This window comes from Podarcis vaucheri, assembly GCF_965113315.1.
Source record: "Podarcis vaucheri genome assembly, chromosome: 2".
Taxonomy (NCBI): Eukaryota; Metazoa; Chordata; class Lepidosauria; order Squamata; family Lacertidae; genus Podarcis; species Podarcis vaucheri.
In genome coordinates, this window is record NC_138760.1 from 31,073,437 (window position 1) to 31,095,320 (window position 21,884).

The 21,884-nt window shown below is 44.8% G+C and overlaps 2 protein-coding genes across 2 annotated transcripts; one reads left to right on the forward strand and one right to left on the reverse strand.

The window, feature by feature from the left end:
* Window positions 1–213: 213 nt before the first annotated feature.
* On the reverse strand, window positions 214–6,594 carry VCF1 (VCP nuclear cofactor family member 1). The gene is made up of 3 exons (XM_082212944.1): window positions 6,399–6,594; window positions 3,159–3,255; window positions 214–881 (listed from the first exon to the last, which is right to left on the reverse strand). The coding sequence occupies exons 1-3, from the start codon at window positions 6,443–6,445 to the stop codon at window positions 639–641; spliced, it is 387 nt and encodes a 128-aa protein (XP_082069070.1). The 5' UTR covers window positions 6,446–6,594; the 3' UTR covers window positions 214–638.
* A 676-nt stretch (window positions 6,595–7,270) lies between these two features.
* MTNAP1 (mitochondrial nucleoid associated protein 1) lies at window positions 7,271–15,843 on the forward strand. The gene is given in 6 exon segments (XM_082212955.1): window positions 7,271–8,469; window positions 10,652–12,091; window positions 14,429–14,528; window positions 14,530–14,534; window positions 14,719–14,832; window positions 15,393–15,843. Coding segments are annotated over 5 exon segments (1,665 nt in total). The 5' UTR covers window positions 7,271–8,469; window positions 10,652–10,659; the 3' UTR covers window positions 15,407–15,843.
* The last annotated feature ends 6,041 nt before the right edge of the window (window positions 15,844–21,884 follow it).

The following is a 21,884-nucleotide window of genomic DNA, read 5'->3' on the forward strand; positions in this document are numbered from 1 at the left end:
AACATCTATTTTATAGCTATTAGGTATTAAGAAACATAAGCAATGAAATGGTTACTATTGGTTCTGAGTACAGTAAGAAAACAAAAGTTCACACTCCTGTTTGTACTTGAGTAAAGCCGTCTTCCACTTAGTACATTTACACTGAGAAACCTTACTAGCAGTATTTTCAAATAACCTTAATGCACATGAACATTCAACCTTAGGAAATATTAATTTACCATAAAAACATATTCACTATTTATTGAAATTAAAAAAAGACTTATAAAACTGAACGCAAATGTTTGAAAGGATTTTACATAAAGCATCAGTTACTAATGAACAGATTAAGAAGTCAGACTGGACTTATTATGCACTCCTATTATACAGAAGTGGATTCTCAGACCCATCATAACATGTCAAAAGATATCCACCCTCCATCCCTCCCCCAAAAGAATCCTATAAAAATTGCTCCAAAGCCCCTTTTGCATTGCAATAGTGCAGCAAACCACAAGTAAACAATTGCCTGTTAACCTGTTATTCCAAATACAGACTGAAAAGGCAACAGGCATTTTGTGCAATTTTAACAAACTTTTAAGTTGAAATATCCCCATCACACAGTGCCGTCCCCCTTCACAGAAGGCAGGGAACTGCTAGGCTCATCATGTGGGAGGACGGCCCCTGCTGTGTAAGCTATGGAAGTGCGCCTCCTTCAGGATCTGGTTGATGTGGAAGTAAGGACCTTGGCATAGTGCAGACTGCTCATGGAAAGACTGAGGAGGGGTCACAGGACTTGATCCTGGCATTATGTGGTGTAGGCTGCTTTCCGGCCCACTAGCTCTGTCAGGGCTGCTGATGCTGCTACTGCTGCAACTACTGGTGCTCCCGCTCTCGCTGCTGGAGGACTATGGAACATAAGATTGACAAGAATGAAAGTCATCTTACTTTTAAGCCATTGTTATTTACACATCTCAAGTAGGTATTTTTTCTGGATAGTGCTCCCTTCTGTTAGCTGAGTAACCTGATCATCCTGTTCTCAGTGAACTCCGTAGCTGACAAATTGCATATTCAGCTGTGCTACTAGCCATAAACACATTTAAATAATCTAACATTCCTTTGCGAATTCCCCTATTCACTAAAAAGGGCACAAAAGGCTGCATCTTCACATACCCCAAATATTACTCTATTGCCTGTTCCAAAGATCATTTATAGGCATTTCAATTTTGCTCACTCTGAAATAACCATCTTGCTTGAATTTGTGCATTAACCCATTCTACAGGAAATGCAAAAAACCCACAATGTAGCCTCAAGTCTCCCAGGTAGTGTTCAGATCTTTCCATCACTTTATGCACAAATCAATCTGCATTATGTTTCCTGTATAAACAAGGCTTGCTCTTGGAGGAAGGAAATGCCCATTTCACTGCAAGTTAGTCGGGCATCACATGGACAGACACTGAGTCCATACCAGGGTGAGAAATTGGATCTGGCCAACTAGCCAGATCATTTTCTTCCCCCTACCCCAGTAGATCTACCCACCTGATGTCTGGTGACCTGTTCTTCCTGCTACACTGTCTGAAATCGGCCAATCAGTTGACCATCAGTGCTTGCAAAGCCCTGCGCACAGTGGTGCCCACAGAACTCCTTTTGGCTTAGCTGCATTTTTAGCTGCCCCCAACCTCATATACAGAGGCTTCATGCCTGGTAGATCAGAGCTTCCCCACTGCTGGTGTATACACACACCTATTATCTTTTCGGCCTACTTCATGCACCTGGTTTAGCAAATTCTGGCCTACTGCAGATCCTCAATAATTCAATTTCCATATTTATTTCTGCAGTATCTTACTTCTATGCTTCCTACACTAGACAACTAATTGCCAATCTCAGTTCTTTTACAGTACCTTTGAAACAAGTACTGAACAGTTGAACTAAGTACTGAATGGTAAGCCTGCAACTTACATGCATTTAAATTGTGCACATTCAGCTTTCACATGTGGCAAAAAACAACAACAGAAAATTAAAAAGTGGACAGAGTTCTGGGAAAAATGACTTTGGCAATCCTACCTGCCATTGAACCCATTGGGTTTTGACTATACACGATTTTGGCCTTAGGTGCAACCCCCAGAACATAACCCCCACATAAGTTGCAGGCATACTGTACAGTAGAAAGGCAATTGCTAGGCAACTTATAAGTTCATTTATAGCAGTGTACAGTTCTGTATAATACAATGCAAATGATGTGCACATGCACCTGTATCTAAAAGCAGACCAATGTTTCTACATCATATAGCTCCATGGCAAATTCTACCAAACAAGGCACACACATTTCAAGTGATTGAAGAATTACACACACCCAAACATAAATACACAAAACCTGCTTAATTTGGGCTCTACAGGCCTGGGATCAGAAGGGAAGTTCCAGCATATTAAACCCTGAGTCATTATGATAACTTGGTATAAGCTTGTCTCATAGTGTTATTTCTGAATAGAAGCCCTGAATACATCAACCACAAGATTTTTACATTGAATTCAGGAGCGTAGCTGAACACAAAAACTAGTGGTGCCGTACAAAAATGAGCAGCATTTGGAAAATGATAACATTACCAGCTGCATTGCGAATTACAGATTTCTGAATTGTGTTAATTCTATTTAAAATATGAAGTACTAGTTCTGCATATATGTAACTGCTAGCGAGGGGAACCCCTGGTTCCATCGTAAGTGAATCTTTAAGCTGCTCTACCCTCACTTCAGGATTATCTCATTGAATTCTACTGCCTAGTAGGAAATAGCTAAAGGGTGAAACCAAAGAAGACCACCAAGGACAAAATCAGAAATGTTTGAACAATCTTGGCACTATATAGACATCATGTTATTTCTGTTCCTGATGATACACTTGAATGTGATCACACTGTAAGAATCTTTTATAAGTCACTATGAGAGCTTCTTAGAGCTTGAAAGCAGGATGTATTCTAAATCAATTAATGAATATATAGCTCACATCTCTTATTTAAACACTCATGGTTTCTGAACTAACTTCAAAGGCAGGATCAAGGTCTTCCTCACAGTAACCAAATCAGAACTGATCATCTGGACATATATCTATTGCTTAAACACTCCCCATCAGTTGATTAGACACAAATTCCCAAAGCAATACCAGCTCAGCAATGAAGTGGAGCACATCTTACCTCTGTATCCCAGGAGTCATGAAAAACAGCATTTTGGCTACTGCGTTTTGTTTGTGGGATGTGGACATCCTCCTCTATGCCATTTCGTCTCCTCTTCCTGAAACAAACAATGCAAGAACAGCAGAGATTAAGTTTCATTCCTTGCACCTAGCACACTTTAATAAAAAACAATGTTACAGCACCTGCACTAATTACCAACAACTAGTTTAACTGCTTTGCAGTGTTTACATTTTTCTTCAGCTGCCCATTTTAGTAAGGAGTCAGACATTAAACCCAGAAGAGATCAGTATCAAAGGATGTAGTTCAACCTGAATTCATTGAAGAATGTTTTTTCACCACTCACCTTACTACTCTGTGAAACCTTGGAAGGAAATACCTTTAACAATTAATCACCTCTTGAAATTACCATCCTGGTCCTTCCCAGACTGAGGATCTCAGTACAGTGGATGCTTGGGTTGTGAACGTGATCCGTGCGGGAGGCACGTTCGGAACCCACAGCATTCGCAACCCGCACGCACGGGTCGTGATTCGGCGCTTCTGCACATAGCGCCAAAACCCGTTAGTAACTCGTTCCAGTACTTCCGGGATCTGCGCGGTGCGCAACCTGAAAACACACAACCTGAAGCATCTGTAACCCGAGGTATGACTGTACAATATTCAAGATTTCTCCAAGCAACAGCCATTTCTAAAAATTAGCCATGGAGTATTCTGAATGACATCCGGCTATATTAAAGAATGGTTATGTTCTTCAGGTTTATGGCCTTCAACTAGACATCAGTATATCTCTCTCTCTCTCTCTCTCTCTCTCTATATATATATATATATATATATATTTGCTTTCGTAGATTTTCACAGGTACAGGAATGCAGGTTTTGGTGTCTTCGGGTGTCTTCCCGTGTAAGAGTCGGGGTGTCTGTGCGACGTTTCGACGAGGTCTCACTCGTCATCTTCAGGCTGGTGCTTTCGGCTTCTTGTTACTGGAACAGAGCAGAGTCTGGTGTTTGAGTTCCTATAAATACTGTAGAGGGGTGTGGTGTATAGCCTCCAACGTTCTGGGCAGAACGTTGGAGGCTATACACCACACCCCTCTACAGTATTTATAGGAACTCAAACACCAGACTCTGCTCTGTTCCAGTAACAAGAAGCCGAAAGCACCAGCCTGAAGATGACGAGTGAGACCTCGTCGAAACGTCGCACAGACACCCCGACTCTTACACGGGAAGACACCCGAAGACACCAAAACCTGCATATATATATATATATATATGTCGGCAGTTAAAATCAAGTCAGGTTGTAGGAAACATTGTAATAAGACTAAAAGGAAGCATCTTCAGTCATTCATGGGTATGTTCACTTTGCCTGAAGGGCTTGACTTAATCGTCAACAAAAGCCCTGTTTTGTCCATTTTGTGGAATCCAGAGTACAGTGACATTTTGGGCCAAAACTGTAGCTTTACGCTCTTTGACGAAATGTAAAGCAAATGGTTCAAAAGTCAACGTGGGTATCTTGATGGGTAGAAATGTCCAAGGATCATTAAATATACATTCCATCTGGCTAGCCATTCAGTTTTGGATATTATTTATCCATGCTCTTATGGCATTATTCCATGAGATTAGGTTATAGCATTACATGGTACCAATTTGCTAAATAGAGGGAAAGCATATTAACAATTTACAAACCTTTACCTATTACTGACACTATCACAAAACTAATATATTGATTAGACTCAAGTCCTCATTATTTTTATCCCACTGAATTTTCTAACCACACACCAGTAATGACACAAGACCTCGGGCAGCTGTTTTTCCTAACTGCTAATAGCATCTATGCAGGATGGCAAGGCACAAAAATACATGGCAGTTGGAAATAGACTTCTGCATTTTTTATGAGAAGCCTAACACTCTATATAACAGAACTGTGCTGACAACTGTGTATGGTGTACAGTTACAGAATTCAAACCCTAACTAACCCTGGAACATAAAGTTTGAGTAGCAAAGTGGCTAAACACAATCAGGATTGCATTGCACAAATGTAAATCGTGTGCCCTGTTTAAATCTCACCTCAGCCATGAACTTACTTAGGTGGCCTTTGGCTGACACTAGCCTTTTAATCTCAGCCCCTCATTTGCAATACAGGGCTAATACAAAACCTGCTTTACACGGTTGAAAAAGCATACAACTAGCCTTAAGGAAATGCAGATTCAAAACCCCCCACTCAGCTCACTGGGCCACTTTGTGCCAGTTGTGTTTCTCTCAGCCTTAATCCACCTCGCAAGGTTGTTGCAAATATAAAAAGAGGGTTGGGGCAGGAAAACGACATATCCCATCCTAAGCAAGACTGAGGAACATAGCAGCCAATTCCTAGGGGCTGAGGTCCATTTGACCCCCCCCAAAAAAAAAATATTTGAGAGGGGACCAACCCCCCTCCCCAAAGTTTATGGGTACAGTATTTCCATTTAAATAGTGCGCATATGCCACATCTTGTGATCAGTTATGTGGGGCAGGGCTTACCTCTCCTCCCCAATATTTTATCCACGTTTGGCACCCCTGCTGATGAAGGGTGGGCTATAAACGTAGGAGCCATTCTAACGCACGGAATCTATGCTGCGACCCTTCCAAAAAGAATTTGGAAGCGACTAATACCCCCCTCCTCCCCCCCACTGACATATTTCTGAGTAAAGGTGATCAGGACTGCAGGGTCAGCAACCTAAATTTCGGCGGCGGGGGGAGGGGCGAGTATACATGTAAGGGGAAATCGTGTACGCGCAGGGGTGGGGTAGGAAAAAGATGCTCATTTATTTATTTTTTTGCCCTGTCAGAAAGCTTCGCTTAAAATGGCCACTGCCGGGCCTGCTTCGCGTCGAGACCGAAGGCGGCTCTCCTTCAAGTGACCCAGAACCCCCTTCCTTCGCAGAGGGGCGCTTTCGAGACCAGCCATGATCACAATTAACGTTGCCAGGTGGTTTCTTGGGTCCTCCCCTCCCCCAGCCGCCCCCCGCCAAAGTCGCCCTTCCCGTAGTCGCCGTCCATCAATTCCCCGACGGGAAGCCTCCCCCCGCCTCTGCTAAACGGAGCCTCCCCTCCCTCAGCTACAGACGCCGCCGCCCCTCCCCCCACCCTGCCGTTCGAAGTTTTCCCCCCTCCGGCCACCGTACGTTCTTGTTCCCCCCCCCCAAGCCGAGGGCCTCCCCCCCACCCCCACCGCCGCCCATTGCTTTCTCTCTCCCGCGGCCTCCCTCACCTCTGCCGAGCTCCCCGCTCGCTTGGCAGCGCCCCCCGGCAGCTCATGGCCGGGCCGAGCCGCTTCTCGCAGAGCCGAACGCCGAAAAGGCCAGCAGGCCCCGCTGTGACGCTCCCAAACAATCTCTCCTCAGCAGCTCGCTCCCTCCCTCGGCTCTCCGCCCTCCGCCTTCTTCTCCTCCTCCACCACAAGCCGCCGCTTCCGGTGTGCACGCCTCCCGCGCAAGCGCACTGGCAGCACAGGGAGAGCGCTCCCTTACCTCCCCCCCTCCCCAGCCTCCGAGACTCCTCAGCCCCGTAACCGGATTGGCTGGCGACGCCGAGGCCGTCCCCGCATGCGCCTAGTGTGATTGCACAGTATGCGGCGGGCGCATGCGCTATCACAAAACTCTTTTCTTTTACCCCGCCCTCTCGTCCTGCGCATGCGCGGAGGTCAAGTGTTTCAGTTCCGTCAGAGGGATACGTCGCAGTAATAAATAGCCTTCCTCATAATCATAGAGCTCAGCGTTGTACTTGTCTGCTTAGGTGTAAATGCCCCTGAGCTCAATGGATCCTGCTTCTAAGGGGAAACGGCGTAGGATTTGACTGCGGGGCTTCGATCCAGTGCCCGCTTACCTAGGAGTAAGGACCCACTGAGCAAAATGGGATTTACCTCTGAGTAGACATGTATGGGATTCCACTGCAGATGTGTTTTCATATGGAGTAAGACCCAGGAGGCAGGAAACACACACGGGATCGAGCCATGGCAATGTTTTAAAGCCATATATATATATATATATATATATATATATATATATAAATACACACATACATAAACACATATACACCTTTTTTACTTGGGCCGACATGCCTGCTTTTGATGGAGCTTTGGGCTGGGAAATAATTTAACTTCGCCTCGCTCCCGTGGAATTTCTGTGCGGATTCTCTTTTTGCTGTAGTTTCAGTTACACCCATTCACACGTTATGTTAACGAACGAAGTCCGTTTGAAATACATGTCACAGACTGGTCAGTGCTTCCCAAACTCGGGTCTCCAGCTGTTCTTGGACTACAATTCCCATCGCCTCCTCCCCCATCATTCATCTCTTAGCTAGGGATGATGGGAGTTGTAGTCCCAAAAAACCCCAAACAGCTGGAGAACCTTCGTTCCTGAAATTTGGACAGTGGCTGTGGCAGGTTTGCCCTGGAGATTTTTGACGTTGTGTTTTGCTAATAAAGACTTGAGTAGGTGACAATTAGAGTTGGTGTAAGTCACTCTCAGCCTGAACCTCCATTTGAAACGTGATCGAGCGGAGAAGGTTATAAACTCCACTAAAGGCTGCAATGTGGAGATGTTAACAACGGGCTACATTACACCCTAGGGTCTTACAAATGCACTCTACCCCGCTGCAATGTGGGGCAATAACGCCAGACTACACTGCAGTGTTGTCATGAACTACAGTCAGTGTGTAGCTTTATAACACCGTATTTACTTTAAAATACACACTTTCTGGGAATGTGCCAATCATGAGATTGTGCGGTCATATACATCACAAACAGCGCCCCCATGCAGAAACAAAAGCAAATCCTCATTAAGTATGAGTTTATTTGGCAACTTTCATAATTACTTGCTATGTGTGGTACAAATATACACCTATGGAATATATTTTACGTCACTCATTCTATTCCAAGCTTATTATCATTTTATTATTTCGTGGTTTTATTCTTTTAGCTTGAATTTTGGTTTGGCTGGAAATAGAAGAATACCTCATTTATAGTCTGCTGCAAAATAAAGCTCCTGATATCAAACTAAGGTAAAGAAAATCCGGTTTTGCATAAGCAGTTCCCTTGCCATTTTAAGAAGCACTTTGCTGCCTGGCGATCTCTTATCATGGCATGATGCGACTCATGTGACTAATGGCCAGGCCAATGCGCAGCTGTTTCAACAAGAGCAGCTTTATTTAACCCCACTTTCAGTTTCAATGGTTTCTACGGAAAGTCTTCTAGCAGCAGCTGGGAAGAGCGATGCCGAGAACATTTGACACAGCTCACCGCCGGTTTGTGGAGCTGCAGGATTAGACCTTCATTGATCGAGGTACGAGGGGGTGTGGAGTGGCGTGGAGTTTACACAAGCCCTGATGTAGTAAGATCTGATTTAAACAGATTTAAACTAAGCAGTTCTGTCTCTGATCTCGGCTATAAGGCTATAAGGCAACCGGGGAATTAAGAAGCTAAACTTGCTTTCCTTTTCGCCACTGGCAAATGAATGGAAGCGTCGCAAACTTTCGTTTCGTGATTCCGGGGCGTGGGGTGTTTTGTTTCCGCTTTGCAAGTTGAAAGAACTGCTCCTTCTTGCTAGAAGCTTAAAATTCCCATCATTTAAGTCTAGGAATAATACTACTTTTATATGAAAGGAGACAATGACGGTATTGAACAAAGGAAGTTTCCCTTCCACTACATCTTCCTACCAGGAAAGGCTGGATTTTTCTATGTTTTACAGTTAGATAATCAACTCACTCCAGTCCATTAATTTAAATGGAACTACAACTCTTTGTTCATGAAAACAACATCCCTGTTTCAGCCCTATTGTACAGAGTGATTAAACCCTGGCTTTGCTCACTGGTGGAGGAAGAGGTGTGCGGGGGGAGCGCACTGCCCTTGGCAGCACGATCCCGGCAGGGTGCCATCGCAGCTGCCCCCCCCGCTTGCGCTGGGCGCCATGACCCTACGAGTGGCACCCCCCCTGGACGTGCGCCATGCCCCCAGGATGCCCCCAGGACACGCGCCAACCCCGCCCCCGCCCCCACCTGCTCTCCGCCCCCTGCCACCGGCTTTACTAAACTGTAGTTGGATTGCATGTGCCTTTTCACTAGTACAGTAGAACCTCAGCTTACGTTACCCACGGGTAACGTAAACTTCGGGTTGCAAAAGCGGCAAACCCAGAAGTGTTTCTCCGCATGCGCACAAGCGCTCTACTGTGTCGCGCACATGCGCAGAAGTGGTCCCTCCTGTTTCGGAAACCTCGGGATCCAACTGGAGCTCCAGACCGGATCCCATCCACAACCACTGTACCACCGTAATAGGAAGAATTGTGTTCCTTGGAGCATTTTTTAATGGAAGAAATGTATCTTAAAACTACATTGGTACCTCAGGTTACATACGCTTCAGGTTAAAGACTCCGCTAACCCAGAAATAGTGCTTCAGGTTAAGAACTTTGCTTCGGGATGAGAACAGAAATCGGGCTCCGGCGGCGCGGCGGCAGCAGGAGGCCCCATTAGCTAAAGTGGTGCTTCAGGTTAAGAACAGTTTCAGGTTAAGAACGGACCTCTGGAATGGGGAAAGGGGAATACAGTCGGGAGGGGAAGGAGGAAGTCCCAGAAAGAAGGTTATGAAAAGAAGGGTCTAAGCTAGTCTCTCTTTTTCTTTCTTTTCTTTATCTTTTTTATCTTTTCTATTCTGTTATTATTGGAAATTTTAATAAATATGATTATAAAAAAAAAAAGAACGGACCTCTGGAATGAATTAAGTACTTAACCCGAGGTACCACTGTATAAGGGACGCGGGTGGCGCTGTGGGTAAAACCTCAGCACCTAGGACTTGCCGATCGCATTGTCGGCAGTTCGAATCCCCGCGGCGGGGTGCGCTCCCGTCGTTCGGTCCCAGCGCCTGCCAACCTAGCAGTTCGAAAGCACCCCCGGGTGCAACTAGATAAATAGGGACCGCCTACCAGCGGGAAGGTAAACGGCGTTCCGTGTGCTGCGCTGGCTCGCCAGATGCAGCTTGTCACGCTGGCCACGTGACCAGGAAGTGTCTGCGGACAGCGCTGGCTCCCAGCCTATAGAGTGAGATGAGCGCACAACCCTAGAGTCTGTCAAGACTGGCCCGTACGGGCAGGGGTACCTTTACCTTTACCTTTACCACTGTATAAACATGACTCTTTAAGTCTAAACACAACTAATTTTCTTAAAAGTCACAACTAATTTTATTTCCATGTACAAATCACCATTTTCCCAGATCGGGACCCTCAAGTGACTTAGAGATAAAATAGAAAAACCAAAAACATAGTAATTAAACCCTAATTCAATTAAAACAATATAAAAAGATCTATTAAAAATACAGAAATGAAACCGGTAGCAGATGGGACACACAAAATACAGGCATCACTTTACTATGCACCTGGTATAAGTTCCATTAAAATTGTTCCTACAATCACTCCTTTCCTCATGAAGGGATGTAGGAAAGTTTACCAATCCATGCTGTCTTATTTTCCTCTGCAGGCAGAAAAATGGCAGGTATCACTTCAGGAGTAGAAACTTGCCCCTTCTGCAAAAAGCCATTTAAAAGGCTCAAGTCTCACCTGCCTCACTGTAAGATGGCGGGAGATGCAGACTCAAGGAATGTTTTGCCTCCTAGCAAGAAAGCTGGGGAAAAGAAAGAGCAGATCAAAAGCACAGAAACTACCTCCAAAAAAGAAAATAAGAAAAGCAAGGCAAAAGCAACAACACATTCCTTGCAACCACAGGAAATACCTGGATCAGCAAAATGCAGCCATCAGCATTCAGTTGAGGATGCACAAAAGCAAATCAAGTGTGCTACTGAAAAAGCACACAAAACAGAAGACACAAATCAAGGAGCCTCAGAAGATGTCCGAACACAATCAGCTGAAAAGGTGTTTTCAGCAATGAAGCTTGCAAAAAAGTCACCCACAGAACAGAAAAGCAGAAGTAAACCTACCCCTAACAAGGAGGAATCTGTATCCAGTCTCACTTTAAAGCCACTGAATCAGAATGGAAAATCAACTTCAGAATCTCCTAGTGGAGCTAGCCAGACAACTAATCCTTCTACGAAACAAAGGCAAAGGAAAGAAGCATCTGCAAAGCCAGATTCTTTCACTGATAATTTACAACCTATTCCTCAGAGATTTATTGATACTGTAGAACTAGTGATAGAAAACCATCGTGTGAGGATATTGAGGAATAAGTGTGAATCATCTGTTCAGAATATCCCTTTAAATAAAGGTGTTGTGGGCAACCAGAAGGCAGGGTGCTGGCCTGCGAAATCACCATCTGGAGATGCAGAGATTGCCTTGGCTGATGGGCAGCAAATTATGACAGAACCTGAGGGTGGAAACTACGCTTCAGGTCTTGAACTTTCAGGGAATATTGGGAGTGGAGAGACAAAAAAGAATGTGGCTACAATTAAAGCACACACTTCCGATGGCCGTTTTATGGACAACTGCAGACAAGTCTCCAATACTCCGGTTCAGCTGGCTGCAGGAATAAAAAGCATGATTGAAGAAAATCCTGTATGTTTCAAAGGGGAGGGCTATCGGAAAGAATCTCCAGTTTACATCAGTTTCAAATCAGAGATCTACCCCTCATTTACAGAAGCCCTTAGAGAAAGACATAATGAAACCTCTAACTACTACTTAACAAGTCTGGGAAAAGATATTGCTTTGCGTTCTGTTGTGACTATAGGAGATAAAGGCACAGGGATATATGTGAATCAATCATCACTCCAAACGTTAGAAATGCCTACTGCCCATTGGCCCACACCCCCTGATAGAAGCATACGCCCAAGTCCTTTGGGACTGGAGTGGTTTCCAGAACTGTATCCTAATTATCGTGGGCTAGGTTTATTTTCAAAGAGGCCATCTCAGTGGGCTACAGTCATCCCGGAAGCTAACGTACTCAGTCTCCCTTGGGAAGGCCAGCAAGGTAAAAAGGGAAGTTTTTAACCATTGATTTCTAAGAGAGAACAGTTCACGCTGCTATCCAGTGGGCTGGTTTGTTGAAGTGGTGATCGAGTCATGCATGGTTAATGCAGTAGGAAGAGGAAGGTGCACACAGTCTTTGTTTCATAGAGTCTTTTCTTTCTCTGGGGATATTTTATTTGGTTTTAAAATCCCAGGCCATCAAAATCCTGAAAAGGGCGAGACCTACCAGAACACAGCTGCTTTTCCCTTTCTTGAATTGCTTTCTCAAGCCCCGGTGAGGAGAATGGATCCATTAAAGCCCATTTCATCCCCTTTCTGGGTAGGTTTTAAATGGGAAATCCTTTAAAATCCATGCAGAAAAACAAGAAGTATATACGAGGCATTCCAAGGGTTGTGTGCTGCCTTCATTCCTCTAAAAAAAGAAAATCTTCGTATATTTTTTTCAAAACAGGGTACCCAGCCACCCATAACCTGGAGCAGCTAGCGCACAAGGCTCCTTGGCACCACACACTCTGAGTGCACATACATTTTTGGAGGAGTTGAATTAGGCACCCAGCCGTTGGATGGCCTCGTAAAGGAATTAAGCAGACTGTGGATTCTGAAGCGGACCATTGCTTTGATCCAAGTCACGATCTGCTTTGGATTGAATTGGGTGAGTCTGTTTCAGAATCATGAGCCTCAGTTCCAGCACTTCATGGATGTTTACCCCATGTTCCTGGGAGCCCTTCTCTTGGGTCCTTCTTTTCCTTTTTTCCTGTTTGAATATTCTTTTAGTTCAAAGATGAGTTTGAGCACTTTGGGCACACTAGGCTCTTTTAGAATTGCATTGATTTTTCAATTCCTTTAACTGTCTGCAGGCTACTCTCAGGCAGTATACACTACAGAAGTACTGTATATCAGTTTCATACAGGTTTAACAGTTACACCTTCCCTGAAGACTCCCTGGGAGCTGTGGTTTCCTGAGGGTTCTTCTGAGAATGTTAGATGTTCCTACACCCTTTCAAAGAGTTATGGCTTCTGCAACCCCCTGCAGGAAGGAAATGGCTATTAAGCCAATTTATATATAATGTAGAAAGTTGTGTCTTGCAAGCTGTAGTTTTGCCCTCACACATGCCCCCCAGTTAATTTATAGCAAGATGCATGAGGGTGCCGACGTTCTCAGGTTGCTTTGGATGATATGTGGTCATGCTGACTTTTTTTTATTCCAAAGGTTCTAAAAATCATTTCAGATGTTTAAAAAAGTTGGTGGTAGTTTGGGATGGGCTGCGGGGAGCTGTGTGAACAACGTAATCTTAGTATTGGGAATGTATCTTGGTTCCCTGGTGCAAGAAACCTGAAACGAAGAGCTAAAAATTTATTCCAGGGAATCAACTTCTTCTCTCTGTTTATTATTTCAATGGGTGTTTTTTCTTTCGGTTTCAGAAGTGTATATAATAGGGAAGTAATTCCTCAAGTAATCTATAGGTAGGGTAACACTATAGACTAATATGGCTACCCTTCTGGATATTGTTACCAGTGTTGTTTTCTAGAAAAAGAGGTACCAGAACTCACCACAAACTCCTCCCTTGTTCTCTTATAATGGCAATGGCGCCCACGTGAGAAGTTCCAGCTGAAAAGAAGCCCTGAATGTTACTATAGATTGAGTACACATGCAAGTTCAGGCTCTATAGGCTAAGCTGGGAACCAGAACACCTTAGATTTTACCATGAAGCTGGTTTGCATAAATCCATCCTTCTCCAGGAAGCAAGAGAGAAGCCATTCTTTTCTCTGCTCAGAATGTTTTATGTTGTTTGCCCTGCAGCAGCAAAACTCATCATGATAAGCACTCTGCCTGCTGTATCATTTGGCAGGCAGGGTACTTCATTGTGAGTAGATCACTTACTGGGCAAGCCATACCCTTTCACTAGAAATGAAGCCTTTCCCAGCAACCGGATTTCCATAGGCAGCCTGGAGCCCTTTCTATTGCCAGTAGGTCTACTTGTGAAGAAGCACCCATGCTTGCAGCTTGCTTGTGATTCAGCCAATAGATTTGCTGTGGTACAAAGGGGCAAGGAGAGATTTCAGCCTGCTGTTTTGGAACTAGAGCTCTTTCCAGATTCCACGTCTAACATTTCTCACAATGTCTGCTTGGGCCATCATGCAGAACATCACAGGGAAGCAAAGTTGCTCTGAATACATTGACCTACAAACCTCACTGGTCAGTGATTCAACCAGTATGAGCTTTACTGGCTAGTCTAAATACTTAATACAGGAATGGGACCCTGGTGGAAACTTGCAAAGAGAGGAGTTTATTATTGCCGGGGAGGCGGGGGAAAGGATCTAGCTGTTTTCTTTCCTAGTTCCACTGGCAGAAAGGCGTCTGATGGATGTAAAATTCCAAGATTTGCCTGCTTGGCTAGCCACCCGTGACTTGTCTCTGCAGGGGATGCTTGGGGCAACGCAGAGGTGCAAGAGCAAATCATGCACTGTGTCTTTCTGTGCTGCTTTGGAATAGTCAGTTGGCTGCCAGGGGAGTTGAGGATGGCTGCACAGCCTTTGTTATTATGCATGAAAAAGGAAAGGCTTGATCTGTACCCTTAAAACTACTGACAAGAACAATCAAACTGCTCCTGTCTTTCTTCCTAAACAGCTTGGAATGGATACTACAACAGATACATCAACGTGAAAAAGAACGGAGTGGCTGGTATCTCCATCCTGCTTCTGGGCTGCATCCTCAGCTATGCCTGGAGCTATCCACACATTAGTAAGGCCTTTTATCTGTATTTATCGTAGACAAGGTCACTGTTGCTTGAGTTCTTGAACTTTGGTATGTGGGGTTCCTGCTGTTCAAGAAAGCAACCGTGCAAACTCATGTACAATGCCTTTGGATTAAAGACTTGATAACTTTCTCCCACTTTGCTTAAGCAAATCAAGGTTCAAAAACTGTTCCAAGAACGCCCTTTAATCAGAAAGTAGCTATAGCCCTAATCAGTAACTATTTGTACAAGAAGCCTACGTTGAGGAGTGGATGGAGGGTGGTAGACCAGGGTTGTTTTCCATCCCTGAGTTGGCAACTGATGTTTAGTCTCTGCTCTTTGCACCCATACAAAGGGAAAGTTCTTACAAGACGTCTGTGGAGCATAGCTGAGAAATATGTTGCTGCTGTTTTACGAAAGGCTCTCTCACTGCACAATCGTATGGAAGCTTATTTGAAAATAAGTCCCGTTGTTTTCGATTATACATATTGATGAAATGGCAGCAGAAGTATAAACCTCCACATTTTTATAGTTTTAATTTTGGGGTTTTGTTCTCTCCCAACGATAGAACACAGTCGCTGACAGAAATACCGCTGGCGAGGATGCGAGAGGATGTGGCAGAAGGAGTCGGCATGCAAACAGAGTTTGGACCTTGTTCCACAGGTTTGTTCCGGAAGGAAAAAGACAAGCTGAAAAATTCTGCAGAAGACGCTAGAAGTACTTTTGTCTTTGTTACTTAGGAGCAACATCTCCATAAGGACTTCCATCTGGAAGCCCTTGAGAGATAGTCACCAGTCTTGGCCTAGAGCAGCCTTCCTCAGTGTGGTGTCCTCCAGAAGTTAAGTAGCTCCTGTCAGACATGAAGGAAGCTGTGATCCAAAAACATCTGGAGAGCTGCAGATTCCCCATCCCTGTTCTAGACAGACTAGCAACAACTGCAATCTCTTGTGATTGTTGACAAGAGCCAACAGCAGTATGAACTCACAGTTGTTGACTACTATTAAACAAGCAAATAACTATTTTCTCTTCTACTTTTCTGAATATATGAAGTCTGCTCAGGTTGCATAAAAGATGGTATTAGTCTCCTGTGGGAATCTTGAGTGGAATTAAAATGCAGCTCTTTTTCTTTAGGGATGATCGGACCTTTCATACCCCATTTTTTGAGAAGAACTGTGGATGAGGGGCTGTAGTGGATCTGGTCTAGCCAAGCCCAATTTTAATATGCTTTTCTCCTGGGTATTAAAGTGTATTTTGCATACACACACCACAGAGGCACAGCCTTTGGTACCGTGGCAGGTGAATGCATTCTTTAATTTATTTTAGGTTGTTATTAGACACAGACTCATGACATTGCTAATGATGAGACGTATTTCCTGTGCCTGCACACTTGAGCTGTCTTCACGGGAGTTAAAAAAAAAAAAGTTTTAAAGGTAAAGGTACCCCTGCCCGTACGGGCCAGTCGTGTCCGACTCTAGGGTTGTGCACCTATCTCACTTAAGAGGCCGGGGGCCAGCGCTGTCCGGAGACACTTCCGGGTCACGTGGCCAGCGTGACGAAACTGCTCTGGCGAGCCGGCACCAGCGCAGCACACGGAAACGCCATTTACCTTCCCGCTATAAAGCGGTCCCTATTTATCTACTTGCACTTAGGGGTGCTTTCGAACTGCTAGGTGGGCAGGAGCTGGGACCAAAAGACGGGAGCTCACCCCGCTGCGGGGATTTGAACCGCCGACCATGTGATCGGCAAGCCCTAGGCATTGAGCTTTTACCCACAGCGCCACCCGCGTCCCAATATTAAGTTTAGTCAAGGGCAAAAACTTCCCCACTTTATAACACTCATGTAAACCTTTGAAAAGAACAATAGTGCAAGGCTGCTTCTTCGTAACAATAGACTCCTGTCTTCCACTGCCTCCCGCAGTTTGGTCAGACTCATGCTGGTAGCTTCGAGAACACTGTCCAACCATCTTGTCGTCTGTCGTCCACTTCTCCTTGTGCCCTCCATCTTTCCCAACATCAGGGTCTTTTCCAGGGAGTCTTCTCTTCTCATGAGGTGGCCAAAGTATTGGAGCCTCAGCTTCAGGATCAGTCATTTCAGTGAGCACTCAGGGCTGATCATAGACCAAATGGAGCAAACAGCACGCGGACCTAGTGGTGGGAGGAAAAAATCCTTAAATAAGAGACACGGGGGAATGATTAATGGACTTCAATGTCTGTACACTAATGCGCAAAGCATGGGAAATAAACAAGATGAGCTTGAGCTCTTGGTACAGCAAACTAAATATGACATAATAGGCATCACTGAAACCTGGTGGGATAAGTCCCACGATTGGAATGTAATAATGGGGGGATACAATCTATTTCAGAGAAACAGACCAGACAAGAAAGGAGGAGGAGTGGCGTTATATGTCAGGGATGTGTATACCTGTGAAGAGATCCAAGATTTAGAACCTCAAAGCCAAAGTGAGAGCATTTGGGTCAAAATTAAGGGAGAGAAGAATAACAGAGACCTCATTGTGGGAGTTTACTATAGATCCCCAAGCCAAACGGAGGACATAGATGATGCCTTCCTGGAACAGATGGCCAAGCATGCAAAAGGAAGGGAGATAGTAGTAATGGGGGACTTCAATTACCCAGATATTTGTTGGACGTCAAACTCAGCCAAGAGCATAAGGTCAAACAGATTCCTCACTGGCCTTGCAGACAACTTCATTGTCCAGAAAGTGGGAGAAGCAACAAGAGGAACAGCCATTTTAGATCTGGTCCTAACCAATGTTGATGACCTGGTTAGTGGGGTAGATGTGGAAGGATCATTAGGCGCGAGTGATCATGCTCTTCTGAAGTTTACTATACAGCGGAAAGGAGCAGCCAAGCATACTAGGACTCAATTTCTTGACTTTAAGAAAGCCGACTTCATAAAACTTAGGGAAGTGCTGGGTGAGATCCCATGGACAGCAATACTAAAAGGAAAGGGAGTTCATGATGGCTGGGAGTTTGTTAAGAGGGAGATAGTAAAAGCACAACGACAGGCAATACCAATGAGACGGAAACATGGAAGGTGCCTAAAGAAGCCAGGGTGGCTATCTAAAGAACTTTTAACTGAATTAAGATTAAAAAAGGATGTGTACAAAAAATGGAAAAGGGGGGAAACCACCAAAGAGGAATTCAAACAAATAGCCAGAAAAGCTAAAGCACAGAATGAACTCAGGCTTGCTAGAGAGGTTAAAAGCAACAAAAAAGGCTTTTATGGGTATGTTCGTAGCAAAAGGAAGAACAAAGAAACAGTGGGGTCACTCAGAGGAGAAGATGGTGAAATGCAAACAGGGGACACAGAAAGGGCTGAACTCCTCAATGCCTTCTTTGCATCAGTCTTCTCCGATAAAGAAAACGATGCCCGACCTGAAGAATTTGGAGCAAATGATTCAGCAAAGGAAACACAGCCCAGAATAACTAAGGAGATAGTACAAGAATATTTGGCTAGTTTAGATGTATTCAAGTCTCCAGGGCCAGATGAACTGCATCCAAGAGTATTAAAAGAACTGGCAGATGTGATCTCAGAACCACTGGCAGTCATCTTTGAGAATTCCTGGAGAACAGGCGAAGTCCCGGCAGACTGGAGGAGGGCAAATGTTGTCCCTATTTTCAAAAAGGGGAAAAGAGAGGACCCAAATAATTACCGCCCAGTCAGTCTGACATCAATACCAGGGAAGATTCTGGAACAGATCATTAAGCAAACAGTCTGTGAGCACCTAGAAAGGAATGCTGTGATCACCAATAGTCAGCATGGATTTCTGAAAAATAAGTCATGTCAGACTAACTTGATCTCGTTTTTTGACAGAATTACAAGCCTGGTAGATGAAGGGAACGCAGTGGATGTAGCCTACCTTGATTTCAGCAAGGCATTTGACAAGGTGCCCCATGATATTCTTGTAAAGAAGCTGGTAAAATGCGGTCTTGACTATGCTACCACTCAGTGGATTTGTAACTGGCTGACTGACCGAACCCAAAGGGTGCTCATCAATGGTTCCTCTTCATCCTGGAGAAGAGTGACTAGTGGGGTGCCACAGGGCTCTGTCTTGGGCCCGGTCTTATTCAACATCTTTATCAACGACTTGGATGATGGACTCAAGGGCATCCTGATCAAATTTGCAGATGATACCAAACTGGGAGGGGTGGCTAACACCCCAGAGGACAGGATCACACTTCAAAACGACCTTGACAGATTAGAGAACTGGGCAAAAACAAACAAGATGAATTTTAACAGGGAGAAATGTAAAGTATTGCACTTGGGCAAAAAAAATGAGAGGCACAAATACAAGATGGGGGACACCTGGCTTGAGAGCAGTACATGTGAAAAGGATCTAGGAGTCTTGGTTGACCACAAACTTGACATGAGCCAACAGTGTGACGCGGCAGCTAAAAAAGCCAACGCAATTCTGGGCTGCATCAATAGGAGTATAGCATCTAGATCAAGGGAAGTAATAGTGCCACTGTATTCTGCTCTGGTCAAACCTCACCTGGAGTACTGTGTCCAGTTCTGGGCACCAAAGTTCAAGAAGGACACTGACAAACTGGAACATGTCCAGAGGAGGGCAACCAAAATGGTCAAAGGCCTGGAAACGATGCCTTATGAGGAACGGCTAAGGGAGCTGGGCATGTTTAGCTTGGAGAAGAGGAGGTTAAGGGGTGATATGATAGCCATGTTCAAATATATAAAAGGATGTCACATAGAGGAGGGAGAAAGGTTGTTTTCTGCTGCTCCAGAGAAGCGGACACGGAGCAATGGATCCAAACTACAAGAAAGAAGATTCCACCTAAACATTCGGAAGAACTTCCTGACAGTAAGAGCTGTTCGACAGTGGAATTTGCTGCCAAGGAGTGTGGTGGAGTCTCCTACTTTGGAGGTCTTTAAGCAGAGGCTTGACAACCATATGTCAGGAGTGCTCTGATGGTGTTTCCTGCTTGGCAGGGGGTTGGACTCGATGGCCCTTGTGGTCTCTTCCAACTCTATGATTCTATGATTCTATGATTATTTCTTGTTTATCCATTTTCCTTCGACAGGCCATGAAGATCTAGTGGCTTATTTGTAAGAGTAAACGGGCCCCTTCCATTACACTGGTGGCCATAATTATATTGCAGGATGAAGGCTAGCACCATCCTAGATTGTGGGTGGGTTTCACCTAACAAGCCTCATCCGTTTCCACTTGTGCAACAGCTTTCCATTGACATACTTGGATCTACTTCCAGCCTGCTATGCCATTTGTGTCTCTGGGTGACTGTTCAAATGGAAAAACATAAGAAGAGCACTGCTGGAGCACCCTGTTCTCACAATGGTCAACCAGATGCCCATGGGAAGCTCACAAGCAGAACCTGAGGACAGGGTTATTTGGGTAGGAGCGAGTGCTTTCAGTGAATAATGTGTACACAGTCTCGGGCTTAACAGCATTCTAGCACCAGTGAAGATGGAATGGTTTCAACTACTCCACGTTGACCAAGTGTCCCAAAGCAGCCAATAGCGCTACAGTAATAACGGATTTTAGAGCGTACTAAAGCTGAGCGGGAGTAACATCAATAATGTACTGTTCCATTTCTGGAGGAAGAAATCCATACCAATAACTAGCTAAGATGCCCTTTTGAGTAGAAGCTCGCCAGACAAAAGCGAGACGCCGATTTAAATCAGGGCTGACTCTTTTGTACTCAAGTCACAATGGATTTATAATTCTGTAGTTGTGGAAACCCCACACCTGCAATTAATTGCTGGGTCTTTATTGCAAACATTTCACTTCCAGCACTTGATGAACAGCAGGAAGTATATTATTGCCACATTTTACACGTTCCTGTGAAACTTAATTTGACTGCTTGCAATATAAATCCTGAAGATTTTCCTAGCTTTTTGGCTTGGGGCTGCATTTCTTTTATAAGAACACAACTGGCCGTCCTTTTTTTTGCTGCTAGATGTGCAGTACACCTTTGCCAACTGTTGCTTTTAAATGATTTGTAGCTCTCTCGGCTGGAAAAGTGAAGGGAACAGGTGCTTGGTAAATCCTAACTGCCGTTGTCGAGGTGCCATCTTAATCTTTGAAATAGTTTCTGTACCGTGTGGGGATATAACACAAGCCAGGGGAAAGATTCCAGTTCAGAACCTGAATGTTTTGTGGGAATGAACATGCCTCTTGCAGTACGTCACAATAGCCTGCAGATGGTGATCGAGGGCCAAGATAGAAGACAAGCGTGCGCATGGTTATGACATGTAAGTGTTGATGAGATGCTTAGCTTGACAGGTATGTGCCACCTGGGCTTGTCTATCACGGCAAGAAGGGAATTTATGGGGAGAACATCCTAGTTGCTAGGAAGGTTTCTCTACCTTTCCCAATAACATGCTCGTGTGGCTGCTTGCTGTTGATTTACTGTGCCTGAGGTTCCCAAATGTTTTTGCAAAGCTTGTCTTTCAGAAACTGGGGACCCAGATAAACCCCACAATCTCATCATGTTAGGAGACCCCCCTCGAAGAGTGACTATCCCCAGCATCCTTAACAAACTGCTGAAAGTCCCCAAGGTTTTGGTGCGGTTGTGAATTCTGTTCATGCAATCAAAATCTATTCAGGTCTACGCTTTCCACCATCCTGAGCTACAGGGTTGCTGCTGCTCTCAGTATGCATCCTGCAAATATACTTGGGCCCTCCCAAGTCCTGCATACACATACACACCCCTCTATCCCATCTGTTGGGCTCCCAGTGCAGTGACTCCACCCATCTTTTAGGGGCCGCAGAGGATGAGGGAAGTGGGTTTGGGACTTCTGAGGCATGCCAGGTTGCTCTACTGCAAACATGCCGAGAAGGGCTGACTGCTTTTACGTTCTTATTCCAGTGCAGCTTGCTCAAGCTTTCTAGATACACAGTCACAGGTTACTGCTGGGGACATGCAAATGGGTGACTCTGAACATGGTTCTTACATCATGGAAACCAGGACTGGTGTTTCATTTCCTTCAGTCCACAGTGGAGCTCTAGAAGGCATGCACATAGTCTCTCATCTCCTATTCTCACTGTTGCCTAGTCACCACAAAC

Bases quoted from the DNA above. Each gene is read 5' to 3' on its own strand.
- VCF1 (XM_082212944.1), bottom strand. From the start codon at position 6,445: ATGAGCTGCCGGGGGGCGCTGCCAAGCGAGCGGGGAGCTCGGCAGAG. The intron at 3,256-6,398 runs GTGAGGGAGGCC...TGTTTGTTTCAG, and splicing joins GAGCGGGGAGCTCGGCAGAG to GAAGAGGAGACGAAATGGCA. The intron at 882-3,158 runs GTAAGATGTGCT...TATGTTCCATAG, and splicing joins ATGACTCCTGGGATACAGAG to TCCTCCAGCAGCGAGAGCGG.